Below are 24,896 nucleotides of genomic sequence, written 5' to 3'. Positions count from 1 at the left end.
TGTAAAGTTTGTTCCCTCCCCTATGGCTTCTCAGGGATCAGGTCCCACTCATCTCCATAGTCCCAGCGCCTTACACTGGGTCTGTTACACAGCAGCTGTGGGTAAGTATTTCTTAGTTTGTTTTTATTTTAATCTTTTAAAAACTTATTTTTAATTGAAGGATAGTTGCTTTATAGTAGTGTTTGATTTCCTCCAACATCAGCATGAATCAGCCATGGGTATACATATGTCCCCTCCCGCTTGAACCTCCCTCCCAGGAATTTTTTGAATTTACTTGTTCTTACTGCCTTCTTTGAAGTAGCTTGTCTCTGGTGAGTTATCTCCATTTCAGCTAAACCAGTCACAGTAAACCAGAAAGTCAAGCAAGAGCCACCTGCACTTACGTCACTGCGTTATTTCTCTAGGTGCAATTAGAGCGGATCCGACAGGCGGACTCCCTGGAGAGAATCCGGGCAATTCTGAATGACACCAAACTGACAGACATTAACCAGCTCCCCGAGACATGACACCCTCATGGCAGGACTCTCGCCTGCACTTTGGGTTTTTAACTCATCTTTAGAGCAACATTAATTATTATTTAACTCGTAACTGAAGAAGTCGTCACACACACACAAAGGAAGACTGGAGGAATGTTTAATTCTAGTGGGAGGAGACTGTGCAGCACAGGAGCAGCAAACAGCCAGGGGAACCTGCCGCAGAAAGACCTTCCAGACGGGAACACTAACCAGGCTCCAGACTGGCTCCAGCAGCGTGGCATCAGACTTGGTGCTGGAGAGAGTGCTGTTTCCTTGCCTGCTTTATCGACATTTCCCTGCCCTAAAGCACCCTTCTAATAGTGTTTGAAATGACATTTCCTGTTCATAGGTGTTGGAAGAGAGAATTTTTTTTCCTGTTGTCTAGAGTTCATCAGTAACAGTATTCAGCTAGCAGACAGGTGTAGTATGCGGTATGAATATTTTATATTAAAATATGAAGTTTGAGAGCAGGCCATTGGCTAGTGACTGTATTTCCTAGCTCAGTGTATTTTTTTTAAACCATTTTATCTTGCGTTGGAGGACCTTAAATGCTACTGAAACTTGCCTGAGAACCATAAGACGGTGGCAAACAAAACCAATTCAGTTGGAACTGAATTAAGAGAATTTGAAAACTTGGCTGGGGCTATATGTATTGGAAGTTGAGGTTAAAGGAAAAGCACAAGAAACTGTTTGGAAGCACTTTTTCTGCTACCCGGTAAGTTTTGTGGACCCACAGGTACCAAGGTCAAGCTGAACCCACACCATCTACTTTTGAAAACTGTTTTAGTTATTGGATCAGTGGAAGAAACATTAATAAAACAAGCTGTCTGTCTGACAACACCTAGTATAAATGTATAAGTCTGCTGCTTATTTTCAACTTGAATCAGTGGATTTGAGTTCTGTTTGTTTCAAAATTGTCAGATACAAAAATGGTGATAACTAGGTTTGGCAGATACCTGTTTAGTATTTTTCTTTTGTATTTTAGACCTGGAGTGTGATGATGCTTATGGTGAAGTTGGGGAAACCCACCTAGTTCATCAGTTTGGAAATCTGCTTTGTCATTTCTATGAGGTTAAATTCCTTCCTGTGTCAGAAAGCGTCAGTGGACAGGTTGTCTTTGCCGTAGCCTTACGAAGTGTTGCAGAAAGCACAAGAATGGATGTGTGGTCACTGTTTACATGCAGCTACTGTTAGCCAGTGGAAGGCTATGCTGTTTTGTCAATAATTCTTCGTACAGGTGGTTCAAAACTAAAACTCTTATTTTCAAGTACTCTTTGTGGTTGGTGGTGTGAAGGAACTATGTGGGAATTAAGTGGATTAGGTAGATTTTCTGGCTCAAGTAAACCTACAACTTGAATTCTTTGTTATAAATGAAGTGATAATGAACTAGCCCTAAAGATCTTTATTTCTGTCTTCCATAAGACAAGATATGGCCTACATACCTCATTCCTTGGGCTACTGCTGTAGTCTTACATTAATGATTATGAATTTGAAAGTAAATACTAATTATGGAAATAGTGCTATAGGCTTGCATGCATGAAACATTTTAATTGGTTTAAAGTCCTTTTGTAGAATGGGGTACTTGGGTTTCCTTTAAAGGAAACATGTATCCTCATTGAATTACAGGGAATTTTTATTAATTCCAAAAAAGCAATCACTTTAAATTATGTCAGTATAAGATCAGTTCCTTGGATAAACTCCAAGCTCATTTGTTTTAGATTATTATTAAAACTGGCACTGTAGTAATCAAGGTGGATAATTCATAATCTTCCTGAATGAACTGAACTACAGCTCCCAGGGAACTGCTAGGCTGAGATTGGGCACCTTGCTCATGTTTTTCTCCATAAGATGGTTCTGGGCCAATAAAATGATGATTAGGAGAGTGTGAGCAGTCTTTACAGTGGCAGATGCAAATTGTTGGAACCCACTTTTTGGAGAAAAATCTGCTAGAAAAACTCAGACTAGGTTTTGTTAACAATGTCTTTCTGGTATGAAACACCTCTTTAAACTGGGTTTTCTGTATAAATGGGAAATTGATTTGGAAGGCAGTGTTTAGCTCTCCAAGACAAACGAAAAGGTCGGGTTTCACAAGTGTTCCTGTGCTTGTATTCAGTCCATGTACACATGTTCCCACGCATGTCTAACCTTATTTTACCCCTTACCTGTAACCTACCTTACCATGTGGCTTTTCATCGGCAGTCACTTAGCCATTTCTAGGCAGGTATAGTATTACCTTTCGGAACTCATATTTGGCAGGTATAAAAATATTACCTAAAGCTAAAGGACAAAACCATATACTGTATACCAAGCTCTGTTTCTCCATTTGAGATCCTACATGTGCACCTCACACCCATTAGTGCCATGTACCGGGACACAGCACAGCCCAGCTCAGCTCTGAAAGGTAATACATGCCTGTCATGGAAGTGAGCCAGTGGTGGCCTTGCAACCGTGGAGCCTGAGTTCCGCTCTGAGCAGATTTCAGGTATAACCATTTGTTAACTGTACTGGAGGTGTGTCCTTAAGAAAGTGTTCAAATTAAAAAAGCTGCTGCCTAGTCTACCGTGTGGCCTTTTTCTTTCAATCTGAGGGTTCTCTTCAGAGTCACATTTCTGGTGTTGCTATACTTTAAGATGCAGCTTTTATTCTTGCTCAAATATGGAGAAAACTCAGTAGGGTTTATGGAGGTCTGTAGGGTTTATGGAGGTCTGGCAGTGTGTAGCTCAAAATCTCAGGCTTTTTTTTAAAATACAAGCATTTATTCAATTAATTATAAAATATATAAAAAGTGATGTACAATCACACCAAAGTTCATCCAGAATACCTCTATAAATTATGAGACTGATACGCTAACAAGGCACCTGCTTCTTTATAAATCAGTGGTACTTGTTCATTTTATGAGATTAAGCCTTCACATGTGTTAACTTCAGATGCGAGTCTGTTCCTAGTGGTTCAGAAGTTTACATGATTTCGGATGTCGTTAATTTGCTTCACCATTTCTCTTATGTGCTCACCCCTGTAAAATCATACAGTTACTCACTTTGGGGGAATACAATGAATTAATAAGCCATTAATAATTAACACTGATTCTTAAGAATTTAGTAATGTTGAAATATTTTAGAAGTGTTTTGCTAAATTAATGGCTTAAGGTTTCAGATGGATGGTGATAGGAATTCATTTAAGGATAGAGACAGCAAATACAGTAGTGCAACTGCTGGGAATATTTTTGAACATATTCACTGGGGAACACCTGGACCACCCAACAGAATTACAAAGAAAGACATCCATTTTGACACTCCCTCCATACTCATCTCTTAAATGCTTATTTATCACTATCATATACCTCCTGTCTTGGTAATTTGACTTGCAAAATGTCAAATGCTCTTATCTGGGCAAAGAAAGGTTGATTTTGGCATTTTGCAAAGTGAGAACTACCTGGCAGTAACAGCTGATTAGTAGTACTACTTACTCCTCCTTCAGGATGGACTGAATGCATTTTCGCTGGTAGGCGCTGAGAGTAATGGTGGGCTTTTGAGGACTCAGTACCTTTTCCATCTTTCGTTGTTGATAGTCTTTTTTCATAGTAACCTTAAGTATCAAAAAGAACACAGACACTTTAGCTGTGGTTTGCTATACATTTTCATATTTATTTTAGCCTATTCTTTTTACACTTGACAAAATTATTTTCTGTAGAAGGAACACTTTGAAAAGTACCAACCAAATGTAGCCACCTTGTATCCATTCCTACCTGTTTGATGGCATTGCCCAAATGTCTGAGTTGATCAGGTATCAGCTGTAATTCTTTCTTCATGTCTCTCTCACTGTCAGAGAGAACTGGGAGCTGAGAGTGAAAACTGTGAAGTACTTTTTTCATCCTGCAAGAAGTAAGTAATAAGCAAATGTCGCAGCTTAAGATCTCAGCTCCTTGGGAGGAACACAATCCCAACTGAAGCTTCTAACATATGAATCTGGTGCTTGTGAAGGAGGGCCCTCCAGGGTGGGTTTGGGGAAGGCATCACTGCACTGCGTTCTGTAGGATACACCTCACAGGGAGTGCCCAGCACCTGAGAACTTGTAACACTAGTAGTACCTGAATGGAGAGCCGAACGTTATGCAGTTTATATAGCCCACTGACCTGTTCATGATGTCTTCTTGTTTTTCCTTGGCTTCCTCGTATTTGTCGGCTAAGCGCTCAGCCATTTCCCGTAGACTTTTCCTAATGGCATAAAAAGCAAGAGTCTCTAGGAGTCCACCATGATGGTGAAGCCGCTGACGTTGCTCACTATCTTAGGCAGAGCTCCAGCTCCAGTCTAGCTGAACTGTTTGCTTCCTGTCTGGTCTTGGCGCTTACCTCTCCTCTCGACAATAGTTGAGATCTTCTAATTGTTTCTTTTTTTGGTCACATAACAGTTTGACCCTTCAAGAACAAAAGAAGTTTAATCAGAAGCTGGGTACCAGCCAGGGTTAGTCTGTGAACAGAGGCCATCCTACCTCCGCTGAATCTCCTCCTTTGCCAGGTCCTGTTTTAGAATGTACTGTTCTCTGAACACCTGGGTGGCTCTGCTGATGAGCTGAAGACATTCTTCGGGAGGAGGAGCCATATCTTTTTCAGATGATCTTAAAAAAAATTCTATCCTTAATTGAATAAAACAACTGAAAACAAACTCAAGACATAACTACTATTTACAGTTCCTGTTTATTCTTCTCAAATGCCTCCTGGTATCTGTTCTCTCCCTCTGTTCTCACTAGCTGATTAAAGGTGCCCTTTCATATAAAATATATATGAAAAGAAACAACTAAGGACAAAGAGGATGAAAACAGACATTTTACAAAACAGAGAAGGGAGGCACTATTTAAAACTGATAGGCCTGGGACTTCCTGGTGGTCCAGTGGGTAAGAATCTGCCTGCCAGTACAGGGGCATGAGTTCGATCTTTGGTCTGGAATCTAAGATTCCCTCATGCCGCGGCACAACTAACCCCATGCACCACCAACTACTGAAGCCTGTGCAGTAGAGCCCGCAGTCTGCAATAAGAGAAGCCACCGCAATGAGAAGTCCCCACAGACTGAAACTAGAGGAAGCTCACATGTAGCAGTGAAGACCCAACACAGCCATAAATTAAAGCAAAAAATTGATATGCTCTAAATCCCATACTTCAAAAATGCTGGATTTGCAACACTACGTTGCAAAATGCTTCTAATATGCTTTTCAAAGGAATCCGGGGTTTCAGCGAGAATACGGAGGGGAGACTCTGCTACTTCAACATCCTCTCGGGTACAAAGCAGGGGAGGAGACGCTGGATGGACTGTGCTTCTGCAAAATAAATAACACTGACCATGGAGATACTTGCTTTAAGTATAAGAAACATGTTGCATTTATCCGGAATTCTGAGGGTTAAGAAACTATAATATGTAACAAAAACTCTAACTTCAGAAAACTTCAAAGACTGAAGACTTCAACAGCTTGGCAAGTGACTGACTTTGCAATAATTCAAACCTGGGCGATTGTTAATAATGTTACTTTACATAGACAACTTACATTTCAGGGAGTTGGCAGAAAAAATGATTAGAAGGTATCTAGATAACCAATAGCTCACTATGGGTTCCTTAAGGGGAATAAGAATTATGAGTTCAGCTGCATACCACCTTTCTTCCAGAGTTTACACATTCTATGATGAGCCTGTGAGGCTGGCAGAGATGTAGAAATTAAGAGTGAGTGTGGACTTTTAAGTCAGAAAGCCCCATATGTGCAGCCTCATTCTTGGTGTTCCCTATGACTTCAGCATCTACTTAACCTCTCTATTCCTGTTTCCTCGTCTATGGAATGAGGATAACAGTGCTGTCCTTGTAGTGTGGTGGTTTAGTTGCTCAGTCGTGTCTAACTCTGTGACCCCATGGACTGTAGCCCGCTGGTCTGATTATAGGATGGAGTGCAGGTAAATGGCTAGTACTTCTGAGCCTGACAGAGAGTTTAAAATCACTAAATCTAACTCATATTAATGATGGAGTTCAGTGTTTTAGTATTCTTTACACACTTTAAAGCTCTCAATTCTGCTAGCCAAAGGAGATGCCAGAAATTATGTGTAAAAGAAACTCTTCCAGAGATGGCAGGAGCAACAGAAATACCCCACTTCCAACCCTCCAGTCAGAAGCCAGAGCATAAACCATGTACTTTCAGTCTGGTGACTGAGGGCAACATCCCAGCTTAGATTTTGCAGAATTAATGAGAGCTCTGTGGGAACCCAAGAGCGGGACTTACAGTAAAGGCCTGACGAGGCATTCATAGGTACTGGTGACGCAGATCATTGTTGGCCCCAGGATGTCAGGGACAATCCAGAATCCTCGAATCGGAGCTGGCTGCCTGAAAAGAACACACAGCCATAGTTACACTGCAGAGCAGCCAAGGCAGTGGATCCAAAGCAACAACATGGCTGAGGTTTGTGGCCTTCTCAGGCCTGGGCTAGCAGTTGCCTGGGACGTGCTGTCAGGGCAGTAACCTCAGAGGTGGTGACTGGAAAACCCGTACCACTTACAGCTCCATGGGGCTGGATCAAGCTGTCACTCAGCAGCCTGAGGCAGGCCACTGACTTGCAGGTCACTCGGGAGCCCACAGCCCTCTGGTACTTGCTGTCATCTCAGCAGTTACCACAATATCATGAAGCCAGTTCTCTATGCGTCTTTCTCCCCAACCTGCCCAGAAGCCCCAGGGACCTCTGCATACCTAGCAGAGCACCCAACACAGTTAAGAGCTCACAATCTGTTGAGTAGTGTCTTTCTGACATTAAAAAATTCAACGCAGGCCAGCATCTGTGTCACAGGATTCACTGTACCATGCACAGCAGGCAGCTTCAAGTCATGGTTCTTACTCCACTGAAGAAACCGAAAACTGTGGACCTCAGACAGGAGCTGTCTTTCCTGCCAGTGCGCTCCTCTCCTACCCAGATGCTTCTCTCACTCCCACAGCTTGTTTCTGCCCCTGCGCAGTGGATAACACCCCCCCTCTCCCCTCTTCTGAGAACCACTCTATCGGCTGCGATCACAAACCTCCCCACTGTCTACTTACCCTCAGCTTATAAACAGCTCACACCTGTCCCACCTGAAGCACTCTCCTCAACCTGCTCCCTCTCCCTTTAGAGCCAGCAGTCTCTCCATAGGCGCCTGCAGCACTATTTCTCCTGCCACATCTCCCAGTTGTCTTATTTTGCAGAGGGAGGGGAGTGATGGTGAGTTGGGGGGAGTCTGGGAAGTTAAAATTTTTATTTTGTGTTTTTAGTGTGTGAAATATACACACAAAGGAGTACATATGTGCACTCTGCCACCACTCTCCAGGCCAAGCCTTAGAACACTGCAGGGGCCTTAGACTTCCCATGTCACTCTCCCTGACCACAACCTTCCACTGGATTTCTGTGACACTCAGGTTCTTGTTTTGTTTTATAGCTTTCCTATCTATGTACATATACACTGGTATTCAATACTGTTTAATTTTACCTGTTTATGAAATGTTCATACATGAGATTTTTATTGCCTGTTTTCCCCATTCATTTTTCACCCGTGCTATCCTCTCCTGCCCCAACAGCATTTCTCTGTGGTTCCTGATGAGCCTCCATGTGGACACTTCACCTCTCTGCAATGCTCTGCTGTGCTTATCTGAGGCTGCTGGGATCCTCCTCCCAAGCATCCTTCCCTGGGTTCTCTTTGAGTCTCTCTGGCAGTCCTTTACTCCAGTTTCCCTCCTGGGCTGGGTTCCTCATCCTCCACTCGCTGCTTGGAAGAAAGTGCTGACTCCTTGCTCAGGTCTCCTCTACTCACTCTAGGCCCTTTCCAGAGGAACCTATTTTGGTTTATTCTAGTCATCAAATATTTACTGAGTATATCCCAGGCATCCTGTCAAGACACTTCAGTGTACAGACTGAATGGTATATGGTATATGGTACAGGTGATGGGATAAATAAAGTATGAAACAGGGCTTCCCTGGTGGCTCAGTGGTAAAGAATCCACCTGCCATTGCAGGAGACATGAGTTCGATCCCTGGTCTGGGAAGATCCCACATGCCTTGGAGCAACTAAGCCCATGTGCCACAACTACTGAGCCTGTACCCTGCCACAAGAGAAGCCAGCACAACGAGAAGCCCTCACACTGCAATGAAGAACAGTCCCCACGTGGTACAACTAGAGAAGACTATGGCGCAGGAAGACCCAGCAGAGCCGAAAAGGAATTATATATATACATATAAAAGTGTGAAAAGACATGGTCTTTGCCTTCATGAAACATATATATTCTAGTAGTGGTGACAGACAGTAAATAAACACAAACATGAATATAAATATGTGCTTCAAAGATACAGAATAAAAGAATTTGAAGGGGTTCTGGGAAATCAAGGGAACCCTCTATAAAATGATATTAAGATCAGATAGAAGAATCATAGTCAAGTGAAGCCTGGGGTTATGACAGGGGAAATACCTCTGAGACAGAGGACGCACAATGTGGAGTGGCCATGGGCAGAGGAGAGCTTTTGAAGAACAGATTCTTTTGGGGTGAAGAATGCTGTCTACATGTGAGTGTAATATTCACATATACCCATGGACCTGAATTACTGCAACAACTACTATCTGTGTTTACAAGGGTGAGAAGGTCCTTACCTGCATGGCAGCGGCTTTGTACAAAGAATGTGTTCTACAAAGCATTTCTGTTCTGTAGCCAGTTCCTGTAAACTGTCCTTATCTTCTTCATCTACAAAAGAACACACCACAGAACACAAATCCATTATCAGATATAAGGATAGCAAGTATTTACCCCCATTCTGTAGGTTGTTTTTAGTGTTTTCTTCTACGTGGTATATCATTTTTGTTTTCATATTTTAGTCTTGGATCAATTTTGAGTTCATTTTTGTGTCTGGCGTGAGGTAATAGTCCAATTTCATTCTTGCATGTAGATGTACACTTGTCCCAGCACCATCTGTTGAAAAGACTATTCTTTCCCCCATGTAATTGTTCTAGGACCACTGCCGAAACCAACTTACTATAAATCTAAGAGTGTATTTCTGGACTCTCAATTCTATTCACTGACCTGTATCTGTATCCTTACACCAGTTATCATACTGTTTTGATTACTGTACCTTTCTAATTAGTTTTGAAATTGCAAAGTGGGTCCTCCAACTTTTGTTCCTGTTTTTCAAGATAGTTGTTACATCTACACTCATAAGAGATATGAGTCTCTAGTCTTCTTTTCTTGGATGTTGTTGTCTGGCTTTTAGCACATTATCCTCATAAAGTGATCAGGGAAGTGTTTTCTCCTCTATTTTTTGTAAGAGTTAGGAAGAACTGGTATTAATTCGTCAAAGGGCTTCCTAGGTGGTACAGTAGTACAGAATCCTCCTGCTAATGCAGGAGACATAAGAGATGTGGGTTTGATCCCTGGGTCAGGAAGATCCCATGGAGTAGGAAATGGTAACCCACTCCAGTATTCATGCTGGGAAAATTCCATGGATAGAGGAGCCTGGCGGGCTACAGCCCAGGGGGTTGCAAAGAATCAAACGTGACTGAGCAAAGCACAATAATCAAAATCAGTATTGATTACTGATTCAATCTCATGTTATATATTGTTATGTAATAGGTCTATTCGAATTTTCTATTTCTTTTTTAGTCAGTTTTGTTGATTTGCATCTTTCCAGAAATCTGTCCATCTCATTTACCTTGTGTAATTGGCATACAGTTGTTCTTGGTATTCCGTTATCATCTTTTATTCTTGGTATATCCTTATAATCTCATATTTCTGTATGGTCAGCAGAATAGCCCTTCTTTCATTTCTAATTGTAGTAACTTGAGTCTTTATTTTTTGGTCAGTTTAGGTATAGGTTTCTCAATTTTGCTGATCTTTTCAAAGAACTATCTTTTGGTGTCATAACCTCTATTGTTTTTCTGTTCCAAACTAATTTTTGATAGACTCTATGAAACATACTGAAAAGCACAAAAACTCACCTGACCCAAGAAACTTGTGAAGTTTATGAATCCAAGTTAGCCCAACACTATGTACACCAGCTTCATGAGTACAGTGGTATCTTGAAGGACACTTGGGATCTGAAAATGGAAACAATATAAAGGAAGCCATTAGAAAACTAAGAGAATTCACCCGAGTAGGCCACAAATGCATCTGGTGATGACGGAAGTGATGCAAGGTCAACAGGACCTTCATACTGTGGCACTATGTCAGGGGTTTGGGAATTTAAAAAAATGACTTTAGTTTTCAAATACATTTTAAAAGTATAATTAAGAAACTCATTACAAATATGTTCTTTTTCCAAGTATTAACACAGAGTTCACTGAACATAAACACTTGCTATCAAGGAACTGACTTACGCCTTTCTGTCCATCTCTGTGCATTTATTTAGTTTTCAAAATAAAATGGTAAGAAAGGCTCTAGCTCTGTAAAAAACCTGTGCTTGCACACGTCTACTTACATGAAACTGTTGAAGCTACTGCACTCCTCCAGCACAGGTGCTGAAAAGACTTCAGCACAGCAGATTAGTGAACAGTCCTGTCACAGATGGTAAGTCAGGTGTGAAATGTGCAGTTTTACTTGTCCTGATAATGTTGACTTACAGAGAATTGTTTGTTGAAATTTTAGATATAATTTTTGTATTTCTATTTACAGCAGTTATTACATAATCTTAATGAAAATTTCTCTATTTTTTCCTCTATTGTTTTAGCCCTAGTTATCAGTAACACTATCATTAAACTAAAAGATGAATATTTATTATTTATATTTATCCCTGTGACTCAGGATTTTTAAAACATTAAACAATGAAAACAAGATATTAAAAAATATGTATATACTAAAGCTGATTTAAGATGGCAACTGTCAACCATAAGCTCCTAAACCAAATTTTTCTCTTATCTAACATCCTTTCTTACTGCTGAGTTTATAGTAAGTAAATATTATTTTTATCTGTTTATATGTTGGGGTTCTGCATAACACCTCTGAAAATAGCATTATGTTATGAACAGTAAAAAAAAAAAAAAGGCTTCTGGCAATCTCTATGGTAATCATCTCTCTGAACAATAAAGTACTGAAAAGTTTCTTTTCATTTGCTCACACCTTAATTTGGGACTTCCAAAGCTTAAATCATCTCATTAGGTTTCCTATTATTTAAAATGGCTTTTTGAAATGTGTCTGTGGTGCTGAAGTCAACAGAAAAACCCTAGTATGTGGATGTGACAGAATCTATTATGAAAAAAGGAAATACTTGTAACTGCAGTCGTAAATTTGCTAGACACCCCTGACAAGATATGTGGTAACATAAGCCATTCATTTACGTCATTAAAAATCTGGGAATGTTTCAGTGATTGTAATATGCTTTAAGTACAAACATGAATGAGTGAAAAATTCATTAGTTTCATATATGAAAATGTTCTCTTATTCAAAGAATCAAGAAAAAAGCCTACAATGAAGATTTCCCCAAGACATATGTATCTATAAGGAAACCAATTAGTTTACGTGACTTTACCTCACTAGGTCTCAATTTCCTCATCTATAAAGCAAAGTTCTGAGACTTAATATTTAGACTACATCTCTCCAGTTAGAGACCAGACATGCCCAATGAGTTCTCTTTGCTGGTTTATTATATAAAGGCTACTATGCTCTTAAATGTTAGATTATACTGAAGCCAGTATTACCAAACCTGGGCAAATTGGCTAATAAGACTGTCAGCAGATTAGGTCAGGCTGCTTCAGGATTGAATTCCCTTTCTCTGGACTAAGAGAGGAAAACTATGAAAGGTTCACCCCATTATTCCCGACTGAGGAAGCTTTTGTTCCTCATTCTTCACAGGGAAGACACCTAGATCCTAGAGGAGAAAGTTGAGGAGCAAATAGGATTATAGGATTTTTATGTCAGAAGGGACTTTAGAGATCATCTGATGTTATCCTTATTATTTTTAGGTGAGAAAAATTAATGACCAGAGAGGCTGAATAAATGTCCAATACTACAGAGCCGACTAATGTTAGAGCTCTAACTAAGACCTAGGACACTCCAGACTCCTAGTTACCAACTCCTTCCACTCAACCACTCTGAGTCTGAATGACACAGGTGACACACTGTGACTGTGTCAGCAGTTTAGCCAAGAGCTCCCTAGATGAAGAGATAAGCCGCCAGAAAGCTCTGGAGCCAACCCAGATAAGTAAAAGCAAAAGCAAAAGCAAAAAAAAAAGGTAACATTCAAATGGGTCTGGGTATAACAAGATGGTATGTTCTCAAACGAAGAAAGGTATTTTAAAGAGAGATCTTAATACAAGTATATTATCACTTCATTTTAAAATTTATTTTTATAGTTTATTCAAGTTTGCATACATTTAACAATTTGAATAATGAACTTACTTTTGATTAGACCAGGGGAAAAAATGACTATTATAAATCTGAGTTGATCCAGCCTGAAGACCACAATCTGAATGAAAACTTGGGAAATTTGCTTTTCTTGAATCTACAGTATAATGTTGTGGCTAAAAGGCCAAAAGAACCTAGTAGTCAAAATTTTAAAGGCTGGAACCACACAAAAAAACAAATTACATAGGAATGGTCTGTGATAATCTTGTATAAATATAATGAGACATAAGAACTAAATTTAGTGAACACTTTACCTCTGTGAAGTTTGATTGGACAAGAAAAGTCAGAATCAAAGGGCTCATCCTCTCCAGATGCCAGTTTCAGGGCAAGCTCCAACTCAACACACTCAAACACATACAGAGACGGAATGAGGTCAGCCCTGGAGTCCCAGGACTTTTCTGACTGTAAACAAACAAACAAAAAACCTGCACTGTAACTTTAGTGTTTCATATTCCTTTGAAAATGTACACAACTAAAAACAGAAGCAAAAAGCTGTATCAAACAGTGTTTCCAAACTTTTCTTAATTCCACCCTCTATTCCAACACTGTGCTTTGTTACTCTTAAAAGAGAATAAAAGGCTTCTCTGCTCTTGGGAAGATGTAAACACACAAATTTAGAGAAGAGCCAATTCAGTTATTCAAAGGTTCTTTACATCTGTCACCAAACGTAGCAGTTTAAAGTTAAGAAACATGTAGGCTGCTGGACCAAATAAGCTGGGTACATCCTAACTTTTTTCAGTTTAAGTATTTAGAGTGGGCTTCAATTAATTTTGAGTGTTAAGTTTCCAAAATAGTGCCAGATATAAAATTCCAAAATAAGTGCCAGATACGTAGCTCAGCAGGTAAAGAATCGGCCTGCAAGGCAGGACACACAGGAGACATGGGTTTGATCCCTGGGTCAGGAAGATCCCCCGGAGGAAGAAATGGCAACCCACTCTAGTATTCTTTCCTGGAGAATCCCAGGGACAGAGGAGCCTGGCGGGCTACAGTCCACAGAGTGGCAAAGAGTCAGACACAACTGAGCACACACACACACACACACGTCAAGTATAAAATTCCTCCTGTACGAAGCCTTCATACCATTCTAAGAACTGTCCCCAGTGTTGGAGATACGAATATGCCCACGATTGCCCGACTTACTGTTTGGTCATCTTCTTCTTCCCCCTCCAGCACAACACAGTGATACAGCATTCCTGATTCAGTAGCAATCACCAGGATGTTAGGGACACACGGCAAGCAGAGCACAGCACAAGCATCATAGCCATAGTTATCTTCAGCAGCAGGATGCATGGGCAACGGGCCCAACAGCTTGCCCACACTCCCAGGGCTAAAAAAAGAGTGAAAACATCCTCGGGAAATGTTGACAGAAGACCATACCTATCACTTAAAACCCTTTTTGACTCTGTCTCCAGCTATCAGACACTGATTAAAAATTTGGTCTATTCCCAATGTCCCCACTTTTTCACTTTCCCACTCAATTTCCACCTCTTTGGTGCTTTTCTACTGGAGATAATTTTGTCCCTAGGAGGCCACTGGTGACATCTGGAGACATGTGTGGCTGCCACAGCTGGGAGGACGGGGACAGGTTACTGGTGTCTAGAGGCCAGAGATGCTGCTGAGCATTGCCCCACAGGGCAGCCCCTGCCAACAGCGCAGAGGCCGAGAGGGGCCAGCCCTCAGTTCACTGTGGTTTATGCCTTCACCACTGTACTCAGATTGTACGACGGTTTTGGTTTGTAGCATGACTTTCTGACGAACAAGGAACCACACAGCAGGGACTCTGCCTTTGATCTTGTATTCCCACATTCTGCTACATATTGAGCCCTGAATAAATATCTATTGAGCTGATTTATAAATAAATCATGATGTTCAGACTTGGGCCCTATGCCTAATTACGAACTTTCCCAGAATTCTTATACTCTGACTCTCTTACCAGAACAGTTTTCTCACTAGTCCTCTATTTCCAACTGTCCATGGAATACTTCCAAATTACTGGAATTATTTATTTCAAATTAGTTGCCTTTCCTGACCTATTTGTGTCAATGCCTCACTCTCTTATCCAAAGAGCAACTAAGTCTTATTGACCCTTCCTTCGTAGTATTTACTATGTTCATCTCTCCCTCACATTACCACCAGAGTTTAAACTCTTGAAGACTGTAAGCTAAATTTTGGAAGTTTCTTTAGAAGTCCCTGTGTTCCAGTCCCTTTCCAGCCAACTGTTTTATCCTTGTTTAGAAACCATCACTGTCTTCCTATTACCCTATTCCTACAGAAAAAACTCCACATCCCTTAACTACCGAGTTTTCCCTGGACAGATACCTCCAGGTTTATCCCTAAATGCTCCCTACCTGAATCTTCAGCTCTAGTCCCAAGTGTTTAATCACTGGGACCTTGAACGACACTTGCACTTGCCTATTTTCATACTTGACTTCAAAGCTGCACTTTTGACTAAAATGGTCATTGATGCTTCATTTAATCCTGCATTAAAGCCTTAAGTTCCATATGACACAGTCCTTCTCTATGAAAATCTCCTTAACGTCTTCAGTCAGAATCATCTCTCCTTCCTCTGAGCTTTTATGTACCATGAATATAGTCTAAATCATTACCTTTCCTTGGTTATGTATGTCTCTTCCCCACAACTGGGCCATTAAAAGACCAGATTACCATGTCTCACCATCCCCATGGTACCTTGTTCACATAAGATCCATGATACAGATCTTCCTCGACTTAAGGTGGAGTTACATTCCAAAAAATTCATTGTTAAGTTGAAAATATTTTAAGTAAAAAAAGGATTTAATACACCTTACCTACCAAACATCATAGCTTAGCTGAGCCTACCTTGAATGTGCTCGGAACATTCACGTTAGTCTACAATTGGGCAAACTCGTCTAACATGAAGCCTATTTTCTAATGAAGTGTTAAATATCTCTAATTTATTGAGAACTATACTGAGACTGATACACGAATGGCTGTAAGTGTGTCAGCTATTTACCTTTCTGATAGTGTGGCTGACTGGGAGCTGTGCTCACTGCCCAGCATCACAAGAAGCTATCAACTGACTATCACTATCCTGGGAAAAAAATCAAAATGAAAAACTTAAAGTACAGTTTCTCCTGAATGTAACTGGTTTTGTGCCATCATAAAATCGTAAGTCTGACTAAGTTGGGGACCATCTGTAAATACTTTTTGATTGACTAGACTTTGTGAACACAAATCCAGCCTAACTTAAGGGATTATTCTATAGAACTCACCCAAATAATATGAAGAAAAAGAGGTCAAATGATCTGTACAAACTTTTTCTCCAAAATGGGCAAGCCAGCATTGAAAGGCTGCAGTATTTCCACAGACTCATAAACATGGACCCCGGGTCCAACCATGACAATCTGTACTGTAGCACAAGCTCAACTTTCACTGCAGGTGGGTTCCCCCTCAGCTTACCTGTGCCACAGACTAATGTATGTAAGGAAAGTCTCCCCATTCTCATATAAGATGTACAGAGGGTAAGCTGCTACTTCTTCTTTGCCTTTTTGTCCAAATATGTGCTTCGGGACTGCTGACAATGGCCCAAAGTCAAACGCAACTGCTGTCTCTCCCAGAGATGCAGTGTAGGCCCTTCTGAAAAGAGAGTTAAAAACCAAAATGAAAACAAAACTTCCAATAACAGCAGGTGGGGTGGAATTTGTATTCAATGGAGTGAGAAGACAAAGTTACAATTATGAAGAATGTTAAACAATGCTGGAAAAGGCTCGTAAGATTAAATGAAAGCAGCAGACCACAGAACTATATAAACTGCTTAAATACACAGTCACACAAATAGTGAAAATACACCCATACAGACACGCATCAATACAGAAAAGAAACAGAAGAATACAAAGACTCCATAGTTATTTCTTAGCAGTAGGATGCATTCAGTCCACAAATATTTACTAAGTATCTCCTTCGTGCCAGGCACTGTAGGTTCTGGGAAACCTCAGTGAATTAAACAAAGGCCCTGCCCTCTAACGAAAAAGATGTCAACAGAGAAGATACAATCAGATAACATAAAATCAGAAAAAGATGTTATGAAGAAAAATAAAGCAGGGGAAGGGGGTACTGATGGAGGTGCTACTTCAGGTGACCTGGGAAAGGCTCTGATAAGGTGATATTTGAGCAAAGATTTGAAGGAAGTAAGGCAGTGAGTCTGTGGTTATGTGGAGCAGTAGTTAAAGAGGAGTAGTTGAGGCAGAGACTGTGAGGAACTGCAAGAAGGCTGAGTGGCTGGAGCTCAGAGCCAAGGCGGTAGGAGGACTGAGGTGGAAGCGTGCAGTAAGCGGGCAGACCCGTAGGCCTTCAGGCCATGGCCTCTCTAGGAAGTGAGGTATGGAGAGTAGGGAAGTAGAATTATCTGATTTATATCAAAAGTAGCATTCCGGTGCAATATTATGATCACACTATAGGAAATTTTTAAATATTTCATTTTCTTAATACTTTTCTACAGTTTTCCCGATTTTCTACAAAAATATACATTACCTTTATAATCAGGAAAAATAAATGATAAAACATGCTATTTTATTATTTTAAAAATTTTGTATAATTGGTTTTTCAAAAAGATTCAGTTTAATACAAAGGTAATGAATATGGTTAAAATAAAACCACAATTTCATACAGCTTTTGAGACAGTCAACATCATTCCAAGGTGTGATAAGTACCACATCTTAGTTCCTTTATTACGTGGAAAGGTATATGGTATTGTGAAGTGAAGTCACTCAGTCGTGTCCGACTCTTTGTGACCCCGTGGACTGTAGCCTACCAAGCTCCTCTGTCCATGGAATTCTCCAGGCAAGAATAGTGGACTGGGTTGCCATTTCCTTCTCCAGGGGATCTTCCAGACACAGGGAATGAACCCGGGTTTCCCACATTGGAGGCAGACGCTTTAACTTCTGAGCCACCAGGGAAACCCTCAAAGATTGTATCAGGTTCCTCCGTCCATGGGATTTTCCAGGCAAGAGTGCTGGAGTGGATTGCCATTTCTTTCTCCAGAGGATCTTCCCGACCCAGGAATCAAACCCGGGTCTCCTGCATTCCAGGCAGACGCTTTACTGTCTGGCCACCATGAGGAATCCCCAAATCCAGACTAAAAGAACTGCCTGAGAGTTAAACTAAACAATTAGGACAATGACTGGAAACAAACAGACATATCGGTTATTTCAAAAAGACCTAAAGCCATCCAAACCTAACTGGGACTTAATACAGTAATATTTCTAATAATAATGATAGAAGATATCAATTAATGAGTACTTATTCTGTGCCATGTTAGGCACTTTCTATGCATGATCTCATTTATTCTGTACAATAATCCAAGTAAATGGTGACTTCTTTTTTTTAAAGTGTTATTTATTTATTTGCTGTGTCAGGTCTTAGTTGTAGCTCGTGGAATCCTTCGTTGCAATGCACAGCCTCTGTAGCTGTGGCACATGCGCTCAGCGGTTGGCTGCATGGGCTTGGATGCTCCATGGCATGTGGGATCTTAGTTCCCTGACTAAGGCCTGAACCTGTGGCCCCCACACTGTGCGTTGGATTCCCAACCACTGGGCCACCAGGGAAGTCCCCAGTGGTCACTACTTTTTACATTCATGGAATATATAGTTATGGAAATGAGACCAAGTGAAACTGAGTAACTTGCCAGATGCCACAACTGGTAAGTGGCAGAGCTAAGACTGGAGTACAGGTGCTGACACCAGAGCCAAAGCTCTTAACAACTGTGCTTGCTCTATAGCCTCTCAGCTAGACAGTGAGTCTGGCAAAGGCGGAGAAGCTACGGAAACGCTCTGCCGACACCAGAACAGGACCTAGCAATTCGCAGGTGTTTCCCCATCGTGGAGATGGATGGATGGGGCTTTAGGAAGCTAAGGCTGTATAAGACATGAAAATCATCTGACTGAAAACTTGCAGTTCTGGGACTAATGAATTAATTAATTCATTAATTAATGAGAATTAATGTGGTCCCAGGCTAGTGGCAACTTCTGACTCCTAACAGAAGCAGAAGAAATTCCTCTCTGGAAGAACATACTCCCAGCTTGGACTCTTGACATTTCCAAACATTAAGATCAAGTAAACACAAGTGCACAATGAGATCAGCAACCACAGGAGGAAGTGGCTGTGATTACAGGACAGGAGGAAGAACAAACACAGATTTAGATCCCCGCCTTGCCAAGACTTCAGATATTGAAACTGTCACATACATAATAGCTATATGTACAATATTCAAAGGAATAACAGCAAAACAAAAATAGACTGTTAGATATGACCATTATGAAGACATGGAAAGAACTAGTTGGAACTTCCAGAAATATTGCTACTACAGGCTTCACTCCACATACACACTGTGGGTGACAGGATGTGGTAATCACCAGAAAGACTGAGCAGGAGGCCAGAGGAAGGGAGTTTGTAAGTTCAAAGGGTGATTGTTACTGGTCAAACTAGCCAGGAACTTGCTCTGCAGTGGGCAAGAAAACGAACATAAGCCAGGGTCACATGAGAAGCAGAAGGCAGTCTATGGTCCACTCCAGCTTCTGGGGTACTCAGGTGCTGGTCTGGGGGGTCCAGCAATCTGCTCATCCATACTGAGTGAACCGCTGGCAGGCCTCCAGCCCAACACTCTCCCCTTCCACTTTTTCTGTGACTTTGAAATATTATAATTCATTTTCTTATTCATGATACAACAGGGACTAAGTTTTGGCTACTCACAGTTTTGAACTTTCTTGAAAAAAGATCAAGCTAGCAGAGTAACTTTCAGATTTGTAACTTCTTATTACCTACTCATATCACCTATTTTTTCTTATTTCTCATATTACCAAAAACCATGCTAAAGTCACCTTGGGAAAATCTTATAATCTTAAAATTGCATTCACAATCCCAATAAACCAATTAAAAAAAAATTTAACGACAGAAATAAAAACTTACCCTTTGTTGAGTATTAGACTTTCCTCTTCTGCTTCTGAAAGTACAATGACCTTAGTCGGTGTCTGGGGCTCACGCAAAGAGTAAATTCTAGCAATCAAAAGAGAAGAAAGCCAGCACTTAAAATTCTCTTTTATTTCCCAAAGTTGCTCTTTCCTTCCCACCCAGTCAGTTTTTGAGAATTTTCCTACCAGTCATTACAACAATTTGCCAAAGATCTGGCTGTTACTGACAAAAGTAGCCTACTTCATTTGTTCTGAAGCAACCCAAAAAGGCTTCCTTGGTACATGAAGAAATAGTCTCTGCCCTTACCAAAATTCCTTGTATCAGCTTTCCCCAACCACTGTACTTCAGTTCTTAGCTGTATACACCTTGTCTAGTCATCTCACAAACTTTTTACATAAGGCAGATTCAGAAAGTTAACCGGTAATATCAATCTCTGTAGGACGAGGGCATTTAATCATAACAACGCAAACCTGGAAAGCAGCTTTAGAAATGATCAAATCAAACCTGCTCATTTGACAAATTAGAAACAGATGCCCAAGTTGTTGTTTTTTAACAGTCCAAAGACAGAAGTGACATTGGGACAAAGAATTCAAATCTCTCACTTCCCAATTAAATTCTCTTTTTCTCTATGCTATATCACCTCCAAAAGAGTGAAATGGTAAAACCAGTTTTAGGGAGATTATTTTAATAGTTAGATTGGGAATGGAGAGACTGGAGGCAGAAAGACTAGCTGAGAGGGAACAGAAGTAATTAAGACATGTAAGCTAGGGCAGCTGAACACTGCTCCCATGATGGAGAACAGGTTATAGCAGCCATCAGATAGTTTTTCCAAGCTGTTAACTGGCAATTAAGGGAATCTTCCCACTCACAAAACTGTAAGATACAGACTTACCTTATGATGTTGTCTGACGTTAACAGCACTATGTGGGGCTCTAGCATCTCGCTCGGATACCAGGCAGCATGCTTCAGAGTCAGAGAGGTTGAACTGGTGAAAAATCTCTCAGCAACGGGAGTGGTACTAAAATAAAGACAGCAATTTTCCAAAACTTTCTAAAGGAAAACCTATCTCAACGCTTTTTACTCTTTCCTTTAAATTCCTTTTTCAAACATCTTGCTGAGGCAGCATTCAAAGCATCTACCAACCAGTATCAAAGAATCAAATATTTTCTAATCTGTATTTTACAGAGTACCAGTGATTTCAGACAGAGTAACTTATCCTTTTAGTAACGTTGTACAGAAAATACAAAGGCAGTTATTGTCACTCCTATTGTGGATATGAAACAGACTTAGAAAAGAAACATTTTCAAGGAGGCCCAACCTAAGGGTTGTGGAGCTAAAAGTATGTTTCTACCTTATTTTCTTTTCAGATTTTTCACACACTCATTTCTCAAGATTTGTTGACAAAGAAAAAAAATACAAAACTAAGTTATACTTATGAGAAAACTGTTTGGCTTACAGAAAATAACTGCTTTTAAAGCATCTTATTTCAACCTACTTGATAAAACAGCCTGACTTCCAATGAGACAGCAATGTGGTAATCTAGGCAAAATATATATATACTATATATATCATATATACTATAAAAGTCATTATCACAAGAAGCCAATGTGCAGACTAACTACCGTACACTGACGTTTCAATAGTAGCAAACACACCGTAAGAACCACTGATTTTAAGGAATTTTCTGCATGTATTACAAATTATACAGATAATCACTAAATGGAAATACAACTTACCTACAATTCACTGTTGATTTTCCACCTTCAAATTCAGAATTCTTTCCCCATCTTTTAGGTAATTCTAATATCATAAGTCCTTTTATTCCTATAAGTGCTACATGATGTTGTGTTGGGCTTAACAAGACTTGATAGATTTCAAACAGGGGTGGATTTATGCAAAGCAATCTCTGAAAATTAAAGCAAACTGGTCAAAATAGTTCACTTTAATGTAAATATATATGGCAGTTACTCGAAAGCATAGTACCACTTGAGTTTTCTATTAATGTAGGATAAAGAAGCATTCTGGATAAGTACTAACACTTCAGCCATTAACTGATGAAATATTTTTTTAACTGCTTACATTGGAATATTATATAAAATGCATCAGATTTCCCTACTTTGGTCAATACTACATATAATTTCCCTTTTTATGATCAAACTCCAGACTACCACTTTAGCCTCAATTCTCCACCATTCCCCACATGTACTTTATACTTCCAGATTTCTGGGAAATCACCATGTATTTCTGTACAACGATCCATCCTGCAATGCCCTCATTTTCTCTTTTTAGCTGGCGTCAGCTAAAACTTTCTTGGAGACTCAGTTTCTATGTACTTTCCTCCCAAAAAATATCTCTGATTTTCTGGCCATGAACCAGTGCATCTTTTCTGTCCTCCCAGAGCACACCCTAAATAATTCTACTGTAGTCCTTTATCACCCTGCATTCCAATTATCCTTTTACTTGCTCATCCCATACAACTGTGAATTACTTGAGCTCTGTCTTTCCTGTTATCCTTGGCGTATGTGGCATGTTGATAACTCTCAGTACATGTTTTAGTTGACTAGCCAGTTAAGAACTCAGAAGTATTAGTAAATAATTACTATGTTATAAATAGTAAAATAAGATAGTAGCTTCAAGAACTTCTGCAGCAAGTAAAATGCACTTTACCTAGGCAGATTTAGTTATGGAAGAGAGACATTTTCAGGAGGGTTCTGTTAAGTTATATGTCTTGGCATTATATGCCTTCCAAAAAAATAAACTGCACTTCTATTTCTTCTCTCATGAGTATCTCAAATTCCCTTTCTTTTCTATCCACTTTCAGTAATAAACCAAGAGATTACCAATCTATTGCTTATCCTGATGTACAGAGAATCACGTCTGCCAACATTGTATTAACAAGACTGTTGAATATGTGATTCCAACTAATTGTTACTGATATAAGTCTGGGCTTTGTTTTTTGAGTTTTTTTTTGGGGGGGGGTGGGATTGCTTTTGCTTTTAGCTGCCCTTTTCTGATTCTAATCAAATTGCTTTTTTCTCTCATCAATAGTTCGTTCCTTCTTTCCCCCATCTTCTCAGTCTTCTACATGATTCTAACGATCTATCTCAAATCAAAGGCCACCTTTCTTTGGCAGAACAATCTCATCACTTTAGGTCACCTGTGGTAATCACAGTATTCTGGTGTTTTTTGTTTGGGGGGTTTTTTGGTTTGGTTTGGTTTTTAAAGTTACTATTCATGCCTTTGATCTGGATTTTTTGGGGGGGTATTTTTTTAATTTGGTTTTTAAAGTTACTATTCATGTTTTTATTTCCTTTAAAGTTGCAACTCATGCTAAGCTGCTTCCTCCTCCGAGTTTTTGGATTTCTGAGGATTGAGGTCATTCAGACAGACATCAATATTGTACTGAGAGTTCATATGTTCCAGGCACACAGAAGTACTGGGAATACAAAACTAAGTAAGGCAGACAACCCTGCCCTGGTGCTTGTACTCCAGAAAAGAATTCAGGCAATGAATTAACAAATATAAATGGCCTGTGCACCAGAACTGCTGAAGCCCACATGCCCTAGAGCCCCTGCTCCACAAGTGAAGCCACAGAAATAAGCAGCAGCCCCCATTCTCTGCAACTAGAGAAAGCACAGACAGCAATGAAAACCCAGCACAACCAAAAATAAAAATAAATTAAAAAAAAGAACTATATTAAAAAAAACTGAAATTTTATAGTAGACAGTAGGCTCGTGACCTGTTTTCAAAACTGCAGAAACACTGCTAGCACCTTATTCAAATCATTTTTCATCGACAAGGTTCAACCAGCACACAACAGCTACCATAGGTTAGAATGGGTGCCAAGTTTTCTTATTTTGTAATCTTTAAATGACAAGAATCAGCTTGTTATATGTAAACGCTTCCATAAAGCAATGTTTAATCTCAAGAAGTCTAACACTCTCTGATTACACCGACTTTCACATGCTGCTGGTTTCTCCAAGACAAGCCAACATCCCTTTCAACTTTGGAGATGGCCTAATTTCCAAAGGATTCCGCCTCCATGTCAGGGAGGAAATCTGGTGCTTTGGAATAGACGATCTGACTTGAGGCTCACAACCACCCCAAGAGAAAGTTAGGATTGGCCCTCTTATTTTATGCAGTGACGCCGTGACACCTGTTTCTCAGGGTCCACCTCCTAAAAATAGCGAATGCACCCACGCTCTCAAGCCCCGTATCCCCGCTGGTACTCTTCAGAGCACCTGCACCACTGATACTTTACTGTGACTCCACGTTCCTTCCCTTCCTCTGAGACCCAGAAAACTTAAGCACCTTGAGCGCATACGTTTCTGTAACAGTGTCCGGCGCGATGTCAGAGTCAATTAACATTTGTGGAAGGAATGAAATACGGGAAGAGAGGCTTCCAAAGGTTCGGCGGCCGTGGTAGAGCGAATGAAAAGGAGACTTCTCCACTAGCTGCTGGGCACCCCCCCAAAAGACGTCTGCTTACGCTCGCATAGCACCTCTCCCACCCAACAGACGAAAAATAGCCAGGATGCGAAGGGGACGAAAACGCTAGCTAAGGGTCGTTTCCCAATTCGGCCTGGCCGTACCTGGTACTGGGAGAGGGAGGGCTCCTCACCAACGCCGCTGGGGCCCCGAAGGCGCACGACTAAGAAGGAGCTGTCTTCTGGGTCCCATAGAAAGAGTTCTCCGCCGAGGCCCAAGACCAGGTTTCTAGTCAGCAACTGAGGAGGCAGCGGCGGCGACGAAGGCAATGATGAAGCTGGCTTCTCAGTTTCGGCTGAGCTCTGGTTTTTCAGTCCCTCTCGGAGCCGCAAGAACACGGCGTGGTTGGGCAACCAGGTCTGCCACAGCTCACCGTCGCCCGGGCCTCCTTCGGCGCCCGCCATCTTGAAACCACAGCTCTCTGCGGCCTCGCCGCTGAACGCAGCCAATCTGCTTCCAGCCGTCCACTGCTTCAGCCAATCATCGAGCAGGCAGGCCGGAAGCACGAGACAGGATTGGGGCGGGGCAAAGGTGAGGGCAGCCCATCAGACAGCGTCATCGCCAAAGGAAAGCC

The 24,896-nt window shown here is 40.8% G+C and overlaps 2 protein-coding genes across 6 annotated transcripts in view; one reads left to right on the top strand and one right to left on the bottom strand.

Moving 5' to 3' along the window:
* The window catches only part of RABEP1 (rabaptin, RAB GTPase binding effector protein 1), a 92,078-nt gene extending 89,006 nt beyond the window's left edge, over positions 1-3,072 (top strand). For 3 of the 4 annotated variants that reach the window (XM_018064462.1, XM_018064463.1, XM_018064465.1), the window contains one exon: positions 405-3,072. In XM_018064462.1, coding sequence (XP_017919951.1) covers positions 405-506 — 102 coding nt within the window. In that variant the 3' untranslated portion in view covers positions 507-3,072. The remainder of the gene's footprint in view (positions 1-404) is intronic. The other variant, XM_018064464.1, reaches the window with a different exon arrangement.
* On the bottom strand, positions 3,250-24,826 carry NUP88 (nucleoporin 88). 2 transcript variants are annotated; one of them, XM_018064466.1, is made up of 17 exons: positions 24,427-24,826; positions 21,571-21,740; positions 20,727-20,852; positions 19,832-19,918; positions 16,328-16,504; positions 14,030-14,216; positions 13,144-13,291; positions 10,489-10,587; positions 9,151-9,241; positions 6,771-6,872; positions 5,667-5,825; positions 5,004-5,165; positions 4,864-4,929; positions 4,648-4,728; positions 4,261-4,387; positions 3,982-4,100; positions 3,250-3,528 (listed from the first exon to the last, which is right to left on the bottom strand). In XM_018064466.1, the coding sequence occupies exons 1-17, from the start codon at positions 24,724-24,726 to the stop codon at positions 3,465-3,467; spliced, it is 2,265 nt and encodes a 754-aa protein (XP_017919955.1). In that variant the 5' UTR covers positions 24,727-24,826; the 3' UTR covers positions 3,250-3,464. The 2 variants fall into 2 exon arrangements, with proteins under 2 accessions (XP_017919955.1, XP_005693498.2); XM_005693441.3 differs by having other exon boundaries at positions 5,004-5,129; positions 24,427-24,803.

This window comes from Capra hircus, chromosome 19, assembly GCF_001704415.2.
Source record: "Capra hircus breed San Clemente chromosome 19, ASM170441v1, whole genome shotgun sequence".
Taxonomy (NCBI): Eukaryota; Metazoa; Chordata; class Mammalia; order Artiodactyla; family Bovidae; genus Capra; species Capra hircus.
Note: the sequence above shows the minus strand (reverse complement) of the source record. Positions and strands in the feature narration are given on the sequence as shown.